This window comes from Loxodonta africana, chromosome 4 (assembly GCF_030014295.1).
Source record: "Loxodonta africana isolate mLoxAfr1 chromosome 4, mLoxAfr1.hap2, whole genome shotgun sequence".
NCBI lineage: Eukaryota > Metazoa > Chordata > Mammalia > Proboscidea > Elephantidae > Loxodonta > Loxodonta africana.
The window spans coordinates 142,648,787-142,672,145 of NC_087345.1; the positions used below are offsets into that span (position 1 = coordinate 142,648,787).

Here is a 23,359-nt window from a genome sequence, read left to right on the forward strand (position 1 = left end):
CCACCCGGGGTTCCACATGTCCATTCGTCCAGTTTTCCTGTCCCTTCCTGCCCTCTTGTCTTTGTGTTTGGGCTTAGTGTCGCCCATTTGGTCTTGTACACTTGATTGAACTAATAAGCATGTTCCTTATGTGTGTTATCGTTTGTTTTATAGGTCTGTCTAATCTTTGGCTGAAAGGTGGGCTTTGGGACTATCTTCAGTTCTGAGTTAGCAGGATGTCCAGGGACCACGGTCTCAGGGGTTCCTCCAGTCTCTGTCAGACCAGTAAGTCTGGCCTTTTTTTGTGTGTGAATTTGAATTTTGTTCTGCGTTTTTCTCCTGCTTTGTCTGAGACCCTCTACTGTGATCCCTGTCAGAGCAGTAGGTGGTGATAGCTGGGCACCTTCTAGTTCTTCTGGGCTCAGGCTGGTAGAGGCTGTGGTTCATGTGGTCTATTAGTCCTTTAGATTAATATTATCCTTGTGTCTTTGCTTTTCTTCATTTTCCTTTGCTCTAAGCCGGATGGGATCAATAGATGTATCTTAGATGGCCGCTTGCAAGCTTTTAAGACCCCAAATGCTAATCACCAAAAAGGGACGTAGAATGTTTCCTTTATGAACTATATTATACCAATTGACCTAGATGTCCCCTGAGACCACAGTCCCCAGTAACTCAGTCCGTGAAGGTGTTAGGATGTGTCCAGGAAGCTTCTATGACTTTGCCTTGGTCAAGTTGTGCTGACTTCTCCTGTATTGTGTGTTGTCTTTCCCTTCATCAAAGTTAACACTTGTCTATCTAGCTAGTGATTCCCGTCCCCCCACCCATAACCATCAAAGGTTTTTTTTTCTGTGTGTAGACCTTTTCTTAAGTTTTTATAATAGTGGCCTATACAATATTTGTTCTTTTATGATTGACTTATTTCACTCAGCATGATGCCCTCCAGATTTATCCATATTATGAGATGTTCTGTTGATTCATCATTGTTCTTTATTGTTGCATAGTATTCCATTGCATGTGTGTACCACAGTTTGTTAATCCATTCACCAGAAATGTGAGGGGTGGGAAAGTGTATTTCTCTAGTTACCAGGTACTGTGTCTCCTGTTGGGAGCTAAGATTTTGTTCTGTTACACAGAACAGCATGAATTGGAGCCAAACAACAACAACAACAACAACAGTTTGTTTAGAAATTATGGTTGTTGTTATAGAGCAGTTTTTAAAAAGAAAGTTTTAAAACAAATATTCACAATTACTTTCTTGTTAAAAAAGAAACACATGATTACCGTTTTCTTTAAAAATTGTGACATGACAAGTAAAACTAAAATTTCCTTGGACCCTTCCTCCACAACTTGATGTCCTTTTTTGGTTTCTCATAGGTGGTCACTGTTAGTTAATTTGGTGGGTATCTCCTTGGGTTGATTTGTATGCTTTTACTTAATGTCTATATGTATCTTATTTTTAATGGATGTTTGTAGCTGTTTCTTCTCATTTTGAGTAGTGCCACATCAGCAAATGAAGGCCCTGAAAGCTTGACTCCATCCACGTCATTACAGATCTTCCCCATTCATATGTTGAGTGCCTTCCAACCTGAGGCGCTTATCTTCCGGCACTATATCAGGCAATATTCCGCTGCTATTCATAAGGTTTCACTGGCTAATTCTTTTCAGAAGTAGACTGCAGAGTCCTTCTTCCTATTCTTAGTCTGGAAGTTCAGCTGAAACCTGTCCTCCATGGGTGACCCTGCTGGTATCTGAATACTGGTGGCATAACTTCTAGCATCACAGCAACACACAAGCCCCGACAGCACAACAAATTGGCAGACACATGGGAATCAGAACCTGGAATGTACTAAGTATGAATCTAGGAAAATTAGAAATCATCGAAAATGAAATGGAATGCATAATCATCGATATCCTAGACATTAGTGAGCTGAAATAGACTGGCATTGGCTGTTTTGAATCGGATAGCCATATAGTCTACTATGCTGGGAATGACAACTTGAAGAGGAACAATGTTGCATTTATTATCAAAAAGAACATTTCAATATTTCTCCTGAAGTACAACGCTGTCAGTGATAGGATAATATCCATATGTCCATGAGGAAGACCAGTTAATACAACTATCATTCAAATTTACACACCAACCAGTAAGGTCAAAGATGAAAAAATTGAAGTTTTTATCAGCTTATGCAGTTTGAACTTGATCAAACGTGCAATCAGGATGCATTGATAACTACTGGTGAATGGAATGCAAAAGCTGGAAACAAAGAAGGATCTATAGTTGGAAAATATAGCCTTGGTGATAGAAACAATGCCATAGGTTACATGATTTAATTTTGCAAGACCAATGACTTCTTCATTGCAAATACCTTTTTTTCACCAACATAAATGGCGACTATACACATAATGGACCTGACCAGATGGAACACACAGGAATCAAATTGACTACATCTGTGGAAATAGATGATGGAAAAGCTCAATATCATCAGTCAGAACAATGCCAGGGGCTGACTGTGGAACAGACCATCAATTGCTCATATGCTAGTTCAAGCTGAAACTGAAGAAGGTCAGAGCAAGTCCACCAGAGACAAAAATGACCTTGAATATATTCCACCTGAATTTAGAGACCATCTCAAGAATAGATTTGATGTGTTGAACACTAATGACAGAAGACCAAATGAGTTGTGGAATGGCATCAAGGACATCATACATGAAGAAACCAAAAGATTATTGAAAAGACAGGAAAGGAAGAAAAAACCAAGAAGCATGTCAGAGGAGACTCTGAAACTTGCTCTTGAACTTTGAGCAGCTAAAGCAAAAGGAAGAAATGATGAAGTAAAAGATCTGAACAGAAGATTTCAAAGGTGGCTCGAGAAGACAAAGTAAAGTCTTATGATGACATGTGCAAAGAGCTGGAGATAGAAAACCAAAAGGGAAGAACATGCTCGGCATTTCTCAAACTGAAAGAACTGAAGAAAAAAATTCAAGGCTTGAGTTACAATAGTAAAGGATTCTATTGGGAAAATATAAAATGACGCAGGAAGCATCAAAAGGAGATAGAAGGAATACACAGAGTCATTATACCAAATAGAATTAGTCAACGTTCAACCATTTCAAGAGTTGGCATATGATCAGGAACTGATGGTACTGAAGGAAGAAGTCCAAGCTGCACTGAAGGCATTGGTGAAAAACAAGGCTCCAGGAATTGACAGAATACCAACTGAGATGTTTCAACAAACAAATGCAGCACTGGAAGTGCTCATTTGTCAATGCCAAGAAATACAGAAGACAGATACCTGGCCAACCAACTGGAAGAGATCCATATTTATGCCTGTTCCCAAGAAAGGTGATCCAACTGAATATGGAAATTATCGAACAATATCATTAACATCACATGCAAGCAAAGTTTTGCTGAAGGTCATTTAAAAGCAGCTGCCATGGTATATCAGCATGGAGCTGCCAGAAATTCAGGCTGCCTTCAGAAGAAGACGTGGAACCAGGCATATCATTGAGGATGTCAGATGGTTCCTGGGTAAAAGCAAAGAATACCAGAAGGATGTTTACCTGTGTTTTATTGACTACGCAAAGGTACTCGACTGTGTGGATCATAAAAAAATTATGGATAACATTGCAAAGAACGGGAATTCCAGAACATTTAATTGTGTTCATGGGGAAACTGTACATAGATCAAGAGGCAGTGGTTTGGACGGAATAAGGGGATATTGAGTGGTTTAAAGTCAGGAAAGGTGTGCATCAGGGTTGTATCCTTTCACCAGACCTATTCAATCTGTATGCTAAGCAAATAATCTTGAGAAGTTGGACTATATAAAGAAGAATGGGGCATCAGGATTGGAGGAAGACTCATTAAGAAATTGCATTATGCAGATGACACAACCTTCCTTGTTGAAAGTGAAGAGGACTTGAAGCACTTTCTGATGAAGATCAAAGACCATAGCCTTCAATATAAAGAACAACCTCAACATAAAGAAAAAAAAATCCCCCCAAGTGGACCAATAAGCAACATCATGATAAATGGAGAAAAGATTGAAGTTGTCAAGGATTTCATTTTACTTGGATCCACAATCAACAGCCATGGAAGCAGCGGTCAAGAAATCAAAAGACACATTGCATTTGGCAAATCTGCTGCAAAGGACCTCTTTAAAGGGTTGAAAACCAAAGACGTCACTTTGAAGACTAAGGTGCTCCTGATCCAAGCCATGGTATTTTCAATCGTATCTTATGCGTGTGAAAGCTGGACAATGAATAAGAAAGACTGAAGAAAAATTAACGCCTTTGAATTGTGGCGTTGGCAAAGAATATTGAAAATACCATGTACTGCCAAAAGAACAAACAAATCTGTCTTGGAAAAAGTACAACCAGAATGCTCCTTAGAAGCAAGGGTGGCAGGACTGCATTTTACATACTTTGGACATGTCGTCAGGAGGGATTTGTCCTTGGAGAAGGTCATCATGCTTGGTTAAGTACAGAGTCAGCACAAAACTATATGACATCTAAAAAGTAAGTGATATCCTTTATTATTCTGCAACTTGCTTTTTTCACTCACCGTGTATCTTAGAAATTGATCGGCTTGGTATTTCCCTATAGATCTGACTCTTTCCTTCTAATTGTGGCATGGTGTTCCATAGACGGTCCCTGGGTGGTGCAAATGATTTGAACTTGATCACTAGCCTAAATGTTGGCAGTTTGAACCCACCAACAGTGCTGCAGAAGAAAGACCTAGCAATCTGCTTCTGTAAAGATTACAGCCAAGAAAACCCTATGGAGCAATTCTATTCTGTAACGCATGGGGATGCCATGAGTTGGAAATGACCGATGGCAATGGGTTTGGTTTGGTTTCTAATTCCATAGAAAGAGGCTGTTTCCAACATTCTCTGTTACAAGTACTGCTAAAATTAATAGACTTGGGGTTGGGGGAGAGTGTCAAGGAACCAGTGTTTTAAGAAAATCTTCATAGGCCATTTACATGTGCAGCCAGGGTTGGTCAGTACTGCTTTAGAGTGAACCATCCCTTCTCTTCCTGATCTCCAGAAGGAATGACTCTTTCCCTCTTATGGGTCCCCCTAGCATTTTGGGGTCTGACTGTACTTTTCACACTGGTTCTTGTATTGGGGTTACCTGGGTACAAACCTGAAGTTCTTGTAGAGCAGGGCTTGCCACAGTTGGCAAATTGGCCCTGTGTAGTATTCCGGATTTCTCATGAGGAGAAGGGATTTTGTGGCTTTGATGTGTTATGGCACTCAACTGATACCTTCAAGGAGTTAAGAGGTAGCAAGGCCTTTAAAGTTCTGCCGTTTATGAGAGTATTTCAGGCGTGGAGCCAGGACAGAGGAACTACCAGTACCAGTGGCACTGGAGTTAACTCAGACTCATGGTGACCTCATGTATATCAGAAGAGAACTGTGATCCATATGGTTTCCAATGGCCTGTTTTTTGAAGTAGATTGCCAGGTCTTTCTTCCAAGGTGCCTGTGGGAGGACTTGAACCTGCAACCTTTTTGCCGTTGAATCAATTCCAACTCATAGCAACATTATAGGATTTCCAAGGAGCAGCTGGTAGATTCCAACTGCTGAACTTTTTGGTTAGCAGCCAATCTCTTAGCCACTGCTCCACCACGGCTCCACAAGAGGAGCTACAGTAGCTTCTAAAGTTACTGTTTCATGGAATCATGGTTCCAGGTATTTGTTATTCATGACAACCATTTTAATCTTTATGAGAACCCTTTAAGGAGCCCTGGTGGCACAGTAGTTAAGCACTCGGCTGCTGACTGTAAGGTCAGCAGTTTGAACCCACTAGCTGCTCCAGGGAGAGAGATGTGGCAGTCTGCTCCTGTAAAGATTACTGCTTTGGAAGCCCTATAGGGCAGTTGTACTCTGTCCTATACGATCTCTATGAGCTGGAATCAACTGGATGGCAATGGGTTGGGCTTGGTTTTTGAGAACCCTATAAAGTACAGATTATTAAAAAACCCACAAATATTAGCGCTGTTTAATAAATCAGGAAACTGCAACACGTAAGAAGTTCAGTAACTTGCCCAGGACACACAGTGAGAGTGTAATTGAGGTGGGATTCAAACTCAGGTACTGTACTCTGGAGCTCAGGGTACCCTCAACTTCCTCCTTCTTTTCTCCATTGAGTCAAGAGGAGACTTTTTAAAAACCCCACAATCCTGCTGGAATTTCAGATTTGGTTATCACCTATGATTGTGGCATCCAGAGATTGTCAGGGCAAAGTTTCTTATGGTTTTTTCAAAATTTTAATTGCCCATAGCTTTACAGTTTAATATTTGCAAATCATCTCTTTTTAAAAGTAGCTTTACTGAGCTATAATTTACATATCATAAACTACACTCTCTTAAAGTGTACAGTTCAGTGATGTTTAGGATATAACGGAGTTGTGTAACCATCTCTATAATCTAATCTTGGAACACGCAAATCACTTCTTTTATCAGGTCATTCCCTGGGTCCTTGAGGTCAGGGACTATGGTCTTAATATCAGTCATGGCACAAGCACAGCGCAATCGATAGCGATACGACTTTTGCTTCGCGGGTGCGCGCGCGCGCGCACACACACACAGACCCACACAGACACGGACACAGACACACACACACACACACACACACACGCTCGCCCGCGGGCCCGCTAGGCCTTCAGGCATGTGGGCGGGGCCACCTGCGGCGCGGCGCCGGCACCCAATCAGGGCGGTCCGCCAGCCCGGCCCGCACGCAGCCCCGCTCTTGAGTCGCAGCAGTTGCCCCGAAGCCAGCGACCCGGAGCCATGTCGCAGCAGCTGCCCCGAAGACTAGAGTCGGAAGCCGTGGGGAAGATACCGATCCTGGGTCTGGGTACCTGGAAGGTAAAGTGGCAGCGTGGTCGGAAACGTGCAGCCGCCTTTTCTTTTTTGTGGCAGCCCCACTACTTAAAGGAGCATAGACGGTTTGGGCATGGTTGGGTGAATTCGTCTTGTTTGGAGCGCTCCCCACTCCCGAGGCTTTTTGGGGCGCCCTTTTCGTTCCTCTGCCGCCTGCTCTGGGCCGACTTCCCGGGCACAGCTGGTCGCTGGTTACCATTCCTCTGGGCTACGGTGATTGATGTCTTTCGGCAACTGGAGACTGGGGATCCCACGTTCTGGGCTCTAGTTTTTGTTCTGAAGTGTCCAGCTGTCACTTGTGCGCCCTTGGCAGCCTGTAGAGTAAGGGGAAGAACAGGAACGTGGGGTCCTGGGCTGGCGGTTCAACCTCCTGGGCTTCAGTTTCCTTGCTGCAAAGCGAGGGAGCCGGAGGAGATTGGTTTAATGATCTGCAATTCCTGCTTGCACCAGAATCATCCGAGGTAAATCTTTTGTAAAGCAAAAGAATTATTTTGTAATGCAAAATACTCCTCTTTTTGAAAGCTTAATTTTTAGACATCAGAGATCCTGAAGAAGGGGGTTGTAGCTATGTTATTTCATAGTAGTATTTCATATGGAGGCCAAGTCATAATTATTCAAAAATAATGTTAATTTTTTTTTTTTTTTAATGTTAGGAAGAGCCCAGAAGAAAAAGCTGTGATTCTGTGCTAAAAGTGCTAAGGATAGAAAAATTGACAAGCACCTAACTGGATCAGAGAGCAGTCAGACTAGAGATAGAGAAATATTACCGATATCAAAAAATAAAGAAATGCGTACTTTTTTCTTTTTTTTAAGTAAAGAAACTTTGGAATTTCATCTTCTTTACTGTGTAAAAATGACCCTACCTGGAAGCAGTGGAAGCACTTTAGGACTTTCTGTACTTTGAATTTAATAATTCTTGTCATTGATTTGAGACAGCGCTAACTAAAAAGGCTTTCAAATTTGCTAACTTAGAATTTCTAACTCAAACCCATTGCCCTCGAGTTGATTCCGACTCATAGCAACCCTGTAAGACAGAGCAGAACTGCCCCATAGGATTTCCAAGGAGCAGCTGGTGGATTTGCACTGCTGAGCTCTTAACCACTGTGCCACCAGGGCCCTTAGCTAACTTTGTCCTTGATAAAAAGATATTCCCTTAAAGAAGTGATGTAGTAAGTTATTGGGTGAGTTGGAGTTACAACGCTCAACCACAGCTCTTAAAAGTATTACATAAATGATTTCTTCTACTTGCTTATCAATTCCTAGAGGCCAGGGATGTAGCTTTATTCATTTTGGTTCTTAGCATCTACCCAGGGACATCCATTTGGCAGTCATTCAGTAGCACTTGATGAATTAAATTATTTTGAGTTTCTTGCCTCCCTCTAATTCTGCCTTTTTATGTACTAGGTCTTCTGCACACAACTGCTTCACCTTGAAGTCACACCTCATCCAGAGGAAACTAATTCTGTATTTCTCCTAGGGGCATTGGTTCAGTATTTGCTAACTCAGTATTTGTGACTTTACAGAATGTAACTACTGTAAATAACAATAATTGTATAATTTTTAGTTGTTCGCTGTTGGTGCAGAGAAGAAGACGGCCTTTGGTATATTCATTACGTCTCCAGCCACTTTGTTAAACTGTACTGTACTTATAATAATATTAAATCTAATTTCTGTAGATTTAGATTTTCTGAATAATCAAAGTTCATTTCTTTTTTTCCCAATCTTTAGGCCTAAAATTGGTTTTTCTTAGCTACTTGTTGTAGCTAAGTCCTCCAATACACTGGGTATTCTTGTTTCGTTCCTGATTTTAAGGGGAATGCTTATATTTTTACATTTAAGATGATATTTGCCCTAGGTTTTTTTTTTTTTTTTTAATGTGGATATTCTTTATCAGGTTAGAGTTCCCTTTTAGTCCTAATTTACTTAGAGTTTAAATTATGAATGTGTGTTGAATCATATCAAACATTGATTGAGATGATTTTTTGCTTTTTTTTTCTTTTCATGTGCTAGTGTGGTGAATTACGTTTGTGGCTTTTCTAGTATCAAGCCATCCTTGCATACCTGAGGTAGACTCAGCTTGGGTGTGCAGTATAAATTTTTTCACATGCATTGTTGCATCCCATTTGCTGTTATTTTATTTAGAATTTTTGCAACTACCATTGTTTTGGCTCTTTAGTGTGGTGGATTACCTTTATGTGAGGATTTACAGGTATCCCCTGCTTTATGAAACCTCGCTTTATGCCACTTCACTTTTACAAAAGACCTACATTAATACCTGTTTCCGCTAACTGAAATAAATCTGAAGAGGATTTTTGCTTTTATGAAAAAAGACAAAAAGTGAAACTAGCATTCAGTGTTTGTTTTGCAGCGAGTAGTTAAAGAGGCAGCAGGCACCCCAAACAGCAAGAGTGGCACAGAGCCAAGCTTCTTCCTTGGGAACGACACTCAGCATCAAGCTGCTATAGCTTTGAACTGCGTCTGTGAACACTGTATGTTAGTGTTATTTTAGATTTTATGTGTTATTTGGTTTGATTTGGTAGGTTTTTTTTTGGGTTAGGGAATGCTTAAAAATTTTTCCCACGTAAATAATGGCAGTTGGTTCTTCACTTTATGTCATTTCGGCTTATGAAAGGTTTCATAGGAACGCTCTACTTTTGGGTAGTGGGGGAAACCTGTACCTAGTGTTACATCTATAACTGGATTGTATGGTCTTTGAGTGTAGAAGATGGGTCTTTTACTTACTTGTATCTCAGTTAGCATTCATTCTGCATTAATTTATTTCTTTGTTCAGTCAGGAAGAACAACACTTAACTCAGCACTTTGCACGCACTAAACATACCTATAGAAAGTTTTTCCCAAAAGTAAAGAAGTTGGAACCTAGGTTATCTATAAATGCCTTTCTAACTCTGATATTTCTTAATTTTAGGGCTGCTTGATGCTGGTACCAATTCAGTGACTTAATTTTTTATGTATTATTTGATTCTATGTAAAAACAATATTCTAGAGTGACAAGGGGGAACTTTGGTTGGATTCCCTTGAAAGTGTGTGAATTACTTCTGTTTTGTTTATTTTGCAGGCTGCTCCAGGAGAAGTGACAGAGGCAGTGAAAGTGGCAATAGATGCGGGATATCGGCACTTTGACTGCGCTTACTTGTACAATAATGAGAACGATGTTGGAACAGGGATCCAGCAGAAGATAAAGGAGGGCGTGGTGAGAAGGGAGGACCTGTTTATTGTCAGCAAGGTATGACTTCTCAGCTGCAAGGAGTGTAGGATCTAGGCCACTCAGGGCTTAGATAACTAGGTAGCGAAAATAGTATGTGAAGGATCTTTCAGTTTCCTCATCTCATAGAAGTTGATGATTTTGTTTTATACTTGCACCAGAACTAATAAGAGCTTTTGCAGCTTGGTGAGCATGCTGAGTTACATTGTGTGTAGGCTTATTTGCTTCATATCATTTATTTGGCTGTTCAGATTGGAGTACACAGAGATTCTCCCAAATTAACAGTTCATTGGTAAAACAAAATTTACTGAGTGATGGGCACCTCATGAACTCAGTTTACACAGTGATTCCCCAACTTGGAATCACCTGGGGTGCTTGTTAAACTGTAGATTCCCAGTTCTACCCCAGATCTGCTGAATAAGAAACCCTGGGAGTAGTGCTAGGTGAAAGTGTTGGGGGGTGGGAGGAGGTAGCATTACAAGCAGAGGGAACTACTTGAGCAAAGGCACAAGGCATGAAACAGTGTGATGGGTACAGGGATCTATGAGAAGCTTGGTGTTCTGGAGCAAAAAATGTTAGGCTGGAGAAGTGGACGGGGTCCAGATAAAGTCTTGGTATGCCATTTTAAAGAGCTTATACTTTGTTCTATAGGCAAAGGAGAACCACTGAAGGTTTTTAAGCAGGAAAGCTTTTATATAAGTGAGGTTTATGTTGTATATAGGCTGTTGTAGCAGCTGAAAGAAGCATGGATTTGAGAGTGAGGGACTGGAGGCAGGAGACCAGTTAGCATAAATTAACAACAGTATAGGTGGGAGATGATAAAGGTCTGAAGGAGGGCGGTGGGACAGGGATGGATATGAAGCATAGTGAAGAGGCAAGCCCTGTAGAAAATACAGGGGTAGACGAGGATAGCAGAGAATTAAGGAATTAATTTGCTTTTGACTTTGAAGCAGACTGTTATGTTCAAGTTCTAGCTGTCATTCATGAGCTGAGAGACATTGGGTTGGTCCTTGGACAACTTGGGTTCACAGCTTTATCATTTGTAAAATGACAACTTGGATTTGTTAGTCTCTATAATAATTTCCAGGTGTCTAAAGTTCCATGGAAGCCCTGGTGGCATAGTGGTAAAGTGCTACGGCTGCTAACCAAAAGGTCAGCAGTTCGAATCCACGAAGCACTCCCTGAAAACTCTATGGTGCAGCTCTACTTTGTCCTATAGGGTTGCTATGAGTCAGAATCAACTCGATGGCAGTGGATTTTTTAAAATTCCGTAATTCTGTGATTGAATATTGTTTCTGTTGTAGATTTGCTTTTTCTTCTTTACTTTAAGGTAATTAATTTTTGTAACTCATCATTACCATCTGAAGCTAGAGCAGAGGGGTGATAAGGGAGAAACCCAGGTGTGTTTGGTTGGGCAAATAGGCTGGGGAATGAAAACTGCTCCTGAACACTCAAGGTAGGGAGATGGGTTTCTAAGACTAGCATCTTAGTTACTTAGTGTTGCTGTTACAGAAATACTAGAAGTGGGTGGCTTTAAAGAACAGAAATTAATTTTCTTATAGTTTAGGAGGCTAGAAGTCTGAATTCAGGGTGCTGGCTGTAGGGGAAGTCTGGCTGTGGGCTCTGGGGGAAAGATCCTTGTCTCAGCCTCTGTAGTCTTGGTGTTCCTTGTTCCCTTGGTGATCTTCACCTGCCATCTCACACCTCCCCTGCCGTTGTGCTTCTTCCTATGTCTAATCTGTTCTTTTTATACCAGAAGCCATTAGGTTTGGGACATACCTTACATTGATGTGACATCATTAACATGGCAAAGAAAGTCCTTTTCCTAAATGGTGTAGGGATTATGATTCCAGCATATATTTGGGGGGACACAGTTCAATCCATAACATTCCTTAATTTGTGAAGAAGTTGCTGCTGAGTGGATCATAGCCATAAGTGAAAGTATGCTTATTATTTTTAAAATTTGGAAAATTTGTAGAAATGTAATTTAGAAAAATAAATCACTTAGTTAACTCACCATCCAGAGAAAACTACTGTTAACGATATGATGTATTTATTTCTAATTTTCTTGTCTGTGTTTTCTTTTGTGTTAATATGCTGTGTTTATTGTTTGCTTCTGTAAAGACTACAGCCTAGGGAACCCTACGGGGCAATTCTACTCTGTCACATTGTGTTGCTATGAGTCGAAATCGACTTGTCAGTACCTAACAACAACATAGTTTGCTTCAATATCTTTTAATACCCTTTCTTTTACTTTAATTAAACTTAGTCATTTTTGTTTTTTCACTAACTGTCACAGTTAGTATAACAGGGAAAATAATGAGTGGAAAACTAATTACAAACTTTTCTTCATAAAAAAGGTTAAGGTCGCAATGATTTGGAGCCAACTTGATGGCGGTTAACAGTAGCGGGGCTGGGGAGTGGCTGCTAAAGGGTATGGAGTTTCTTTTGGGGGTCATGAAATGTTCTTAAATTGATTGTGGTGATGGTCGCACAACTCGGCGAGTATATGAAAACCATTGAATGGTACACTTTAAATGGGTGAGTTGTATAACATGGGAAATGGATCTTAATAAAGTTACTAATAAGAAATAGAGTGTTCAATATAAATAATGGGTACTAACACATTTGCCTAGTTTAACCACCTTTAGCATAGGATCTACTTAAGTGGGAAGCACAACATAGAAATTCTTCTGATTTTTTTCTTATAGCCTCTATACCTGCAGGCATTTTTTTGGTCTTAGTGGATCCAAATAACTAGTCAGCCCTCCCTCCCATCAAATATCTTATGGTGTCCTGAACTTCCCATTCAGTAGGAATAAGGCAGAAGGAGCCCAGCTTTGGTGATTCTCTCCCTGAGGGAGTCCTGGAACTTTTCTGAGGGTAATGTTGTCACTCCCCTCAGAACCTGTCATGTATTTATTGTCATTTCTTCTTTGATGCTTTTTGCCATCCATATACTGGGTTGGTGGGGATAAGGAGCAAATGTGTCAACATTGCATTTGTGGCTGTACGTGATGGTGCTTTCTTCCTCTCCTTTGTAGCTATGGTGTACCTACCACAAGAAGGCCTTGGTGAAAACAGCATGCTACAAGAGTCTAAAAGCCTTGAAGTTGGATTACTTGGACCTCTACCTCATACACTGGCCTATGGGTTTCAAGGTATAGCTCAGTAGGTGGTTAGATACCCAGTTTGCAGTACCTTTCCCTTCCTTAGGAGCTCTGGTGGTACAGTGGTTAAAGCACTTGGCTGCAAACCAAAAGGTTGGTGATTTGAACCCACCAGCTGCTCTCAGGGAGAAAAATGTGGCAGTCTGCTTCTCCAAAGATTTACAGCCTTGGAAACCCTATGGGGCAGTTCTACTCTGTCCTAAAGGGTTGCTATGAGTTGGAATCAACTTGATAGCAGTGGGTTTGTTTCCCTTCCTTGCTCATACTGCATAGTGTGCTGGGAAGAACATGACCAGCAGTCAGAGCACATGGGTTCTAGTGCTGCATCAGCCATACACTGTGTGGTTTGGGCAAGCCACCTGATATCTCTGAGCCTTAACTCAGGAGAGGTTTGGATTAGACAACCTCTGAGGCCTCCCACAGTTCTAACTTTCTATGGTTCTTTCTTCCAAGCCAGTTGTATTTTCTCCAAGCCCAGAGAGCAGTAAGTTTTTCTTTTTTTCCCCCTGCATAGGACTTTTAAATGAAAGCAGGTATCAGACAGAGGAAATACTCTGCTCAAAGCCACTTCTTATTCCATTACCAAGTTCCCAGTCAGTTCTGACCTTGTCTGTCTACTTGCCAGGTTCTATTCTCTTTACGGAGAGACTGTTGTTTTGCAATATTGGGGTATTTTGTTGTTCACCTGCAGCATGGGTTCAGTTGGTTATGATGGTGAATTATTTTTTCCATTGGTTTTATCCTCTTTTTACTTAATTGCATATCATATCCCCTGTCTCCCTTTAAGCCTTCCTGAGCTTTTCTCTGGTTTGTCTCCATCTGGCTGATGGTGGGTACCTACCTCCATTTTATGTTGGTCCTGACCAGGATGTTCCTTCACCTGTGCCCCAAACCAAAATGACAGCCTGCCTGGCTAAGGACTTAGTCACACAGGTGGCACCCATGAAATGCAGAAGTCCTTGAAAGTATGTTTTTCCTAAGTTGGAATGGGTGATAAGCTGCTCAGCCGTCTCTTATGTGTTTACCTTGTTTGAGGTTCTCGTGGTGTGTGCCAAACTGTTGGTTATCTTTTAAGATTAAAACAACAACAACAACAAAACTCACTTCATTCCTAGTGTAGCTTTGCTTTAAGGCTTTGTATCTAGTTTCAAAAGAAGATATAGGCTACGAGGCGGGGTCAAGATGGCTAACTAGTCAGAAACTTCCACTGAACCCTCTTGCAACAAAGACCCCAAAAAAACAAGTGAATTGATTACATATATGACAGTCTCCGAAACCCTGTGCATCAAACACAGAACTAAGGAATCTACCTGAGTGACAGGGGAGCAAGAGACTGTGCAGGAGCAACGACGAGTTGCCAAGCCCACATAGCACCTCAGCTCTGATTCCTTGGTGCCATTCTTTGGTGTGAATGCGGTGGGGCTGATGGTAGTTTCCTGAGCAGCCCTAACCCCCTGGAGCAATCTTGGTGGGGACCCAGCCAGTGCACACAGGCTATACATGCCTCTGGAATCTGAGATAAAACAGTGCTCTTGGCATAAGATAAGTGATTTTGTCTAATTTACAGCATGGATCCAATAGCTTCTTCTGAAAGTACTCTCTCCTATCTATCTGAACCCTCCCCTCCCTGCCCCAGCCAGCTTCATTAACATTTTAATTTCCTGGGGCTCAGACAGAATGAGCAGCACTTTTTCTGACCCATTCTCCTGGCCTGGGAGGTGGAGCAAATTAAAAAACGGGAAAAATACTTTCCAGACTCCCCTAAACTGGAAGCTCAGAGCAGAAGTGGCTCCAGTTTAGGCATAAGCAATCCACAAACTTTGACTTTTACCCCTACATGGAACCAGGTGGCTATTATAATGCAAACGCAAATCTGTTAGAGGTCCAACGGTAATTGTTTCAGCTTTGTGGTGGAAAGACAGGTTTTGGAGGTCTGATACTGCTCTACCTATTAAACAGAGCCTTCACCTACCTTTTTTTTTTCACCTACCCACAGCAGGGACCTGAGGGCTAAGGCTCCATCCACACCACCTAGCCACCTGCGAAATGGTTCTGAGGATAGTGGAGCCTACCAGTCTTTACAGGTCTAAGCATTGGGTGCCTAAGGTACAGCTACAGAGCCCACCCACCAGAGCACTCTAGAGAACAGAGATGCTTCTTCCTCACTGACACTTGGGGGAAGGCTGTCAGCACCCTGCCCTCCTCAGAGTGTGACCCCCTGCTGCTACCAGAAACCAGTGCATACAACCATCACCACTACTCCCCTAAGGTAGTAGATGAGAGCCTACACCACATACTGGTGACCGACTATCAGAACACCCGAGGTAAATCTATTCAAGAATAGTGAATGGACTCATAGGCTCATATACCTGGTAACAGCTCTAACCATCTGGTAACAGGACATTAGTGCTTCAAAGGCTCCAGTAATCAAGTTAGCACACTCTTGTACCCTATCTGGGTATATTGAAACAAAACAAAGCAAGAAGATAGGACACAGTGAGCAAATATAAAATAAATTATTCCAATAAATTATAGATGGTTCGGAGACAGCAGTCAATATCAAGTCACATAAAGAAAAGCAGACCATAATTGCGTCCACGAATTCCCAAAACAGAGAATCCACGTCTCTCCCAGATGAAGGTATATTCCTGAAATTGCCAGATGTGGGATACAGAAGATTAATATACAGAACACTTCAAGACATCAGGAACGACATCAGAAACGAAATCAGGCAACGTACAGAAAAAGCCAAGGAACACACAGATAAAGCAGTTGAAGAAATTAAAAAGATTATTCAAGAACATAATGAAAAATTTAATAAGCTGCAAGAATCCATAGAGAGACAGCATTCAGAAATTCAAAAGATTAACAATGAAATTACAGAATTAGACAACTAAATAGGAGAGGAGCAGAATTAAGGAACTGGAATGCAGAATTGGGGAGATGGAGGATAAGACACTTGGAACCAATATATTTGAAGAAAATTGGATAAAAGAATTAAAAAAAAATGAAGAAACCCTAAGAATCATTTGGGACTCTATCAAAGAGAATAACATGCGAGTGATTGGAATTCCAGAACAGGGAGGGATAACAGAAAATACAGAGAGAATCGTTGAAGATTTGTTGGCAGAAAACTTCTCTGACATCGTGAAAGAGGAAAGGATATCGATCCAAGATGCTCATTGAACCCCATACAAGGTAGATCCCAAAAGAACATCATCAAGACATATTATCATCAAACTTGCCAAAACCAAAGATAAAGAGAAAATTTTAAGAGCAGCCAGGGATAAGTTAAAAGTCACCTACAAAGGAGAATCAATAAGTTTGGACTACTTGTCAGAAACCATGCAGGCATGAAGGCAATGGGATGACATATGTAGAGCACCGAAGGAGAAAAAATTGCCACCCAAGAATGACATATTCAGCAAAACTGTCTGTGAAATATGAAGGTGAAATTAAGTCATTTACAGATAAACACAAGCTTAGAGAATTTGCAAAAACCAAACCAAAACTACAAGAAATACTAAAGGGAGTTCTGTTGTTAGAAAATCAATAGTATCAGATATCAACACAACACTAGGACACAGAACAGAGCATCCTGACATCAGCTCAGATAGGAAAATCACGAAAATAAAATAAGATTAAAAAATAGCTGAAAACAGGGAATCACTGATGTCATTATGTAAAAGATGACAATAATCAATCAATAAAGAGGGATTAAAAACAGTAGGCATAGATCTTCCATTTGGAGAGGAAATCAAGGCAATATACAGAGATACAAGTTAGGTTTGTACTTAGAAAAATAGGTGACATTATTAAGGTAACCACAAAGAAGACTAACAGTCCCATACTTCAAAATAAAAACCAAGATAAACATAAAGACTCAGCAAAAACAAATACAACTACAATGAAAAAGAGGAACACACAATTTACAAAGAAAAACTTCTCAGCACAAAAAAGTAAGTGGAAAAATGAAACTGTCAACAACACACAAAAAAGACATCAAAATGACAGCACTAAACTCATACCTATCTATAATTACACTGAATGGAAATGGACTAAATGCATCAATTAAGAGACAGAGAGTTGCAGATTGGATAAAAAAACATAATCCAGCTATATGCTGCCTATAAGAGACACGTCTTAGACTTAGAGACACAAACAAACTAAAACTCAAAGGATGGATAAAACTATATCAAGCAAACAACAATCAAAAACAAGCAGGAGTGGCAATATTAATTTCTGACAAAATAGACTTTAAAGTTAAATCCACCGCAAGTGATAAGGAAGGACACTATATAATGATTAAAGGGACAATTTACCAGGAAGATATAACCATATTAAATGTTTATGCACCCAGTGACAGGGCTGCAAGATACCTAAAACAAACTCTAACAGCATTGAAAAGTGAGATAGACACCTCCACAATTATAAAAGGAGACTTCAACATACCACTTTCGGTGAAGGACAGGATATACAGTAAGAAGCCCAATAAAGACATGGAAGATCTAAATGCCACAGTCAACCAACTCGACCTCATATACATATACAGAACATACCACCCAACAGCTAGCTGCAAAGTATACTTTCTTTTTCAGTGCACATGGAACATTCTCTAGAATAGACCACATATTAGGTCATAAAGCAAGCCTTTGCAGAATCCAAAACATTGAAATATCACAGAGCATCTTCTCTGACGATAAGGCCATAAAAGTAGAAATCCATAACAGAAAAACCAGGGAAAATAAATCAAATACTTGGAAACTGAACGATACCCTGTTCAAAAAAGACTGGGTTATAGAAGACATTAAGGAGGGAATAAAGAAATTCATAGAGCCCAATGTGAATGAAGACACTTCCTATCAGAACCTTTGGGACACAGCGAAAGCAGTGCTCAGAGGTCAATTTATATCAATAAATGCACACACATGAAAAGAAGAAAGAGCCAAAAAAAGAACTGTCCTTACAACTTGAACAAATAGAAAGAGTACAATAAAAGAAACCCTCAGGCACCAGAAGAAAGCAATTAAAAAAATTAGAGCAGAACTAAATGAATTAGAGAACAGAAAAACAATTGAATGAGTTAACAAGACCAAAAGCTGGTTCTTTGAAAAAATTAACAAAATTGATAAACCATTGGCCAGGCTGACTAAAGAAATACAGGAAACAAATAACCTGAATAAGAAATGAGATGGGGCATATCACAACAGATCCAACTGAAATTAAAAGAATATCAGATTACTATGAAAAATTGTACTCTAACAAATTAGAAAACCTAGAAGAAATGGATGAATTCCTAGAAACAGACTACCTACCTAAACTAACACAAACAGAGGTAGAACAACTAAATAGACCCATAACAAAAGAAGAGATTGAAAAGGTAATCAAAAAACTCCCAACAAAAAAAAGCCCTGGCCTGGGACGGCTTCACTTCAGAGTTCTACCAAACTTTCAGAGAAGAGGTAACACCACTACTACTAAAAGTATTTCAGAGCACAGAAAAGGACAGAATACTCCCAAACTCATTCTATGAAGCCAGCATATCCCTGATATCAAAACCAGGTAAAGATACCACAAAAAAAGAAAATTGCAGACCTATATCCCTCATGAACTTAGATGCAAAAATCCTCATGAAAATTCTAGCCAGTAGAATTCAACAACATATCCAGAAAATAATTCACCATGACCAAGTGGGATTCATACCACATATGCAGGGATGGTTCAACATTACAAAAACAATTAATGTAATCCATCGTATAAATAAAACAAAAGACAAGGACCATATGATTTTATCAATTGATGCAGAAAAGGCATTTGACAAAGTCCAACACCCATTCATGATAAAAACTCTCAGCAAAATAGGAGTAGAAGGAATATTCCTTAGCCTTATAAAGGACATTTATACAGAGCCAACAGCCCATATCATCCTAAATGGAGAGATTTTGAAAGCATTCCACCTGAGAACAGGAACCAGACGAAGATGCTTGTTATCACCGCTCTTATTCAATATCGTGCTGGAGGTCCTAGCCAGAGCAGTTAGACTAGATAAGGAAATAAAGGGCATTCAGATTGGTAAAAAAGGAAGAAGTAAAAATACCTCTATTTGCAGATGACATGATGTTATATGCAGAACACCCTAAGGAATCTTCAAAAAAACTACTGAAATTAATAGAAGAGTTCAGCAGTGTATCAGGATACAAGATAAACATACAAAAATCAGTTGGATCCCTCTACACCAACAAAAAGGACATCGAAGAGGAAATCACCAAATGAATACCATTTATAGTAGCCCCCAGAAAGATAAAATACCTAGGAATAAATCTTACCAGAGATGTGAAAGACCTATACAAAGAAAACTACAAAATGCTACTGCAAGAAACCAATAGAGACCTACATAGATGGAAAAACATACCTTGCTCATAGATAGGAAGACTTAACATTGTAAAAATGTCTGTTCTACCAAAAGCCATCTATAGATCCAATGCAATTCCGATCCAAATTCCAGTGTCATTTTTTAATGAGATACAGAAACAAATCACCAACCTCATATGGAAGGACAAGAGACCCGGTTAAGTAAAGCATTACTGAAAAAGAAGAACAAAGTGGGAGGCCTCACTCTACCTGACTTTAGAACCTGTTATACTGCCCTAGTAGTCAAAACAGCCTGATACTGGTACAACAACAGATATGTAGACCAATGGAACAGAATTGAGAATCCAGACAAATCCATCCACATATGAGCAGCTGATATTTGACAAAGGCCCAAAGTCAGTTAAATGCAGAAAAGACAGTCTTTTTAAAAAATGGTGCTGGCATAACTGGATATCCATCTGCAAAAAAATGAAACAAGACCCATCCCTCACACCATGCATGAAAACTAACTAAAAATGGATCAAAGACCTAAACATAGAATCTAAAATGATAAAGATCATGGAAGATCTTTAGGACAATGTTAGGCACCCTAATACATGGCATAAACAGTATACAAAACATTACTAAAAATGCAGAAGAAAAACCAGATAACTGGGAGCTCCTAAAAATCAAACAACTATGCTCTTCACCAAAAGAGTAAAAAGACTACCTACAGACTGGGAAAAATTTTTTAGCTATGACATTTCTGATCAGCACCTGATCTCTAAAATCTACATGATTCTGGTAAAACTCAACCACAAAAAGACAAATAACCCATTGAAAAATGGGAAAAGGATATGGACAGGCACTTTACTAAAGAAGATATTCAGGGTGCTAACAGGTACATGGTACATGAGGAAATGCTTAGATCATTAGCCATTAGAGAAATGCAAATCAAAACTACAATGAGATTCCATCTCACTGCAGCAAAGCTGGCAGTAATAAAAAAAAACAATAATTAATGTTGGACAGGCTGTGGAGAGACTGGAACACTTATATAGTGCTGGTTGGAATTAAAATGGTACAACCACTTTGGAAATTGATTTGGCACTTCCTTAAAAAACTAGAAATTGAAATACCATACAATCCAGCAATCCCACTCCTTGGAATATATCCTAGAGAAATAAGAGCCTTACGCAAACATATATGCACACCCATGTTCATTGCAGCACTGTTTACAATAGCAAGAAGTTGGAAGCAACCAAGGTGCCCATCGATGGATGAATGGATAAATAAATTATGGTATATTCACGCAATGGAATACTACGCATCGATAAAGAACAGTGAGGAATCTGTGAAACATTTCATAACATGGAGGAATCTGGAAGACATTATGCTGAGTGAAATTAGTTGCAAAGGGACAAATATTGTGTAAACTTCTATTATAATAACTGGAGAAATAGTTTAAACAGAGAAGAAAATATGGAAGGGAGAGGTTTTTTCAGTAATTAGATAGTAGCTAAGTTTTATTTTAGGTGAAGGGAACAACAACACACAATACAGGAGAGGTCCACACGACTGGACTAAACCAAAAGTGAAGAAGTTCCCGGAATAAACTGAATGCTTTGAAGGCCAGTGTAATAGGGGCAAGGTTTAGGGACCATGGTTTTGGGGGACGTCTAAGTCAATTGGCATAATAAAATCTATTAAGAAAACATTCTGCATCCCACTTGGAGAGTGGCATCTGGGGCCTTAAATGCTAGCAAGCAGCCATCTAAGATGCATCAATTGGTCTCAATCCACCTGGAGCAAGGAAGAATGAAGAACACCAAAGACACAAGGTAATTATGAGCCTAACAGACAGAAAGGACCACATAAGCCAGAGACTACATCAGCCTGAGACCAGAAGAATTAGATGGTACCCGGCCACAACTGATGAGTGCACTGACAGGGGACACAATAGAGAACCCCTGAGGGAGCAGGACAGCAGTGGGATGCAGACCCCAAATTCTCATAAAAAGACCTGACTTAGTGGTTAGACTGGAACTGGAAAGACCCTGGAGGCCATGGTCCCGAGACCTTCTGTTAACCCAAGACAGGAAGCACTCCCAAAGCCAACTCTTCAGACAGGGATTGGACTGGAATATGGGATGGAAAATGATGGTGAAGAGCAAGCTTCTTGGATCAAGTAGACACATGAGACTATATTGGCATCTCCTGTCTGGAGGGGAGATGAGAGGGCAGAGGGGACCATAAGCTGCCCGAGTGGACACGAGGAGGGATAGTGGAGGGAATGACTGCGCTGGGTCTTTAGGGGGAGAGCAGTTAGGAGTGTATAGCAAAGTGTATGTAAATTTTTGTATGAGAGACTGACCTGATTTGTAAACTTTCACTTAAAGCACAATAAAAATTAAAAAAAAAAGAAAAAGATATAGGCCACTTTACGTCAGTCACGTTAATATAGAACAAAGATGCCAAAAATCAAAACAAGAGTGAACGATCCAGAAATGATTTCCATATCTTTGAAATTTTGAGCAATTTTTTCTGAGAATAATAAGTTAAAAAAAAATAATAATAGTAGGGAATAATTATATAGCACTTAATATGTGCCAGGTACTCTTTAGGTGCTTTACATGTGTGAACTCATTTAATCCTCACAAAAATTCTATGAGACAGATGCTATTAGTATCACCATTTTATAGATGGTGAAACTGAGGTGCAGAAATTTGAAGATTATTGGGGTCTAGAACCATCTGTTCAGGTCAGTCTTTCATTATTCTCTGCCTGTCCCTCACCTCTAGCAGATCGCCATAGTTGAATATCTGGGTGGTAGAGTAGGGAGGGACCGAGCAGTGTTTCATTCTGTTGTACATAGGGTTGCTATAAGTCAGAACCAACTTGACAGCGCCTAAAACAAGAAGAGTGGGGAAAGGTCTCGGTTCACTGAGGGACCGAGCAGTGTTTCATTCTGTTGTACATAGGGTTGCTATAAGTCAGAACCAACTTGACAGCGCCTAAAACAAGAAGAGTGGGGAAAGGTCTCGGTTCACTGAGGGACCGAGCAGTGTTTCATTCTGTTGTACATAGGGTTGCTATAAGTCAGAACCAACTTGACAGCGCCTAAAACAAGAAGAGTGGGGAAAGGTCTCGGATCACTGAACAGATTACAGAGTGGAAATCTATAAGTATTTGAGAGTTAAGCACATGAAACATAAATGCCTAGCAGGGGAATTCCAACTTCATGCAGAACTATTGAGGACTGGAGACTCTTTGGGCTTTATTCTTAGAGCAGCATAGTCTGCATGTCTCTGGCCAGTAGGAACTGGTAGGTGTGTTGTGATTTTCGATGATTAGGAGGGCAGAAAGGAGCCCTAGTGGCGCAGTGGTTAAGCGTTTGACTGCTAACCAAAAGGTCAGAAGTTCGAACCCACCAGCTGCTCCATGGGAGAAAGATGTGGCAGTTTGCTTCCATTAAGATTACAGCCTTGGAAACCCTACAGGGCAGTTCTACTCTGTCCTGTAGGGTAGCTATGAGTCAGTATCAACTCGATGGCAATAAGTTTTTAGGAGAGCAGAGCCCACGATGAGGTGAAGGCATTTTCGTGGAGGCAAAGATAGATGTCAGCCTGGGAGATGCTTCTGTTCATCATCCAGAATTCTTCTTAAATGTGGATCAGGCTGGAATTTTAGACATCCTGCCCACTGTTGCTTGGGAGAACGATTAAGTCTTATGAAATAAATGTGTCTTAC

General features: G+C 40.3%; 1 protein-coding gene across 2 annotated transcripts in view; it reads left to right on the top strand.

The window, feature by feature from the left end:
* Positions 1–6,750: 6,750 nt before the first annotated feature.
* AKR1E2 (aldo-keto reductase family 1 member E2) overlaps positions 6,751–23,359 on the top strand; it is a 44,628-nt gene continuing 28,019 nt past the window's right edge. For both annotated transcript variants that reach the window (XM_064284816.1, XM_064284817.1), the window contains exons 1-3: positions 6,751–6,850; positions 9,942–10,109; positions 13,133–13,249. In XM_064284816.1, the coding sequence (XP_064140886.1) occupies positions 6,773–6,850; positions 9,942–10,109; positions 13,133–13,249 (363 nt within the window). In that variant the 5' untranslated portion in view covers positions 6,751–6,772. The remainder of the gene's footprint in view (positions 6,851–9,941; positions 10,110–13,132; positions 13,250–23,359) is intronic.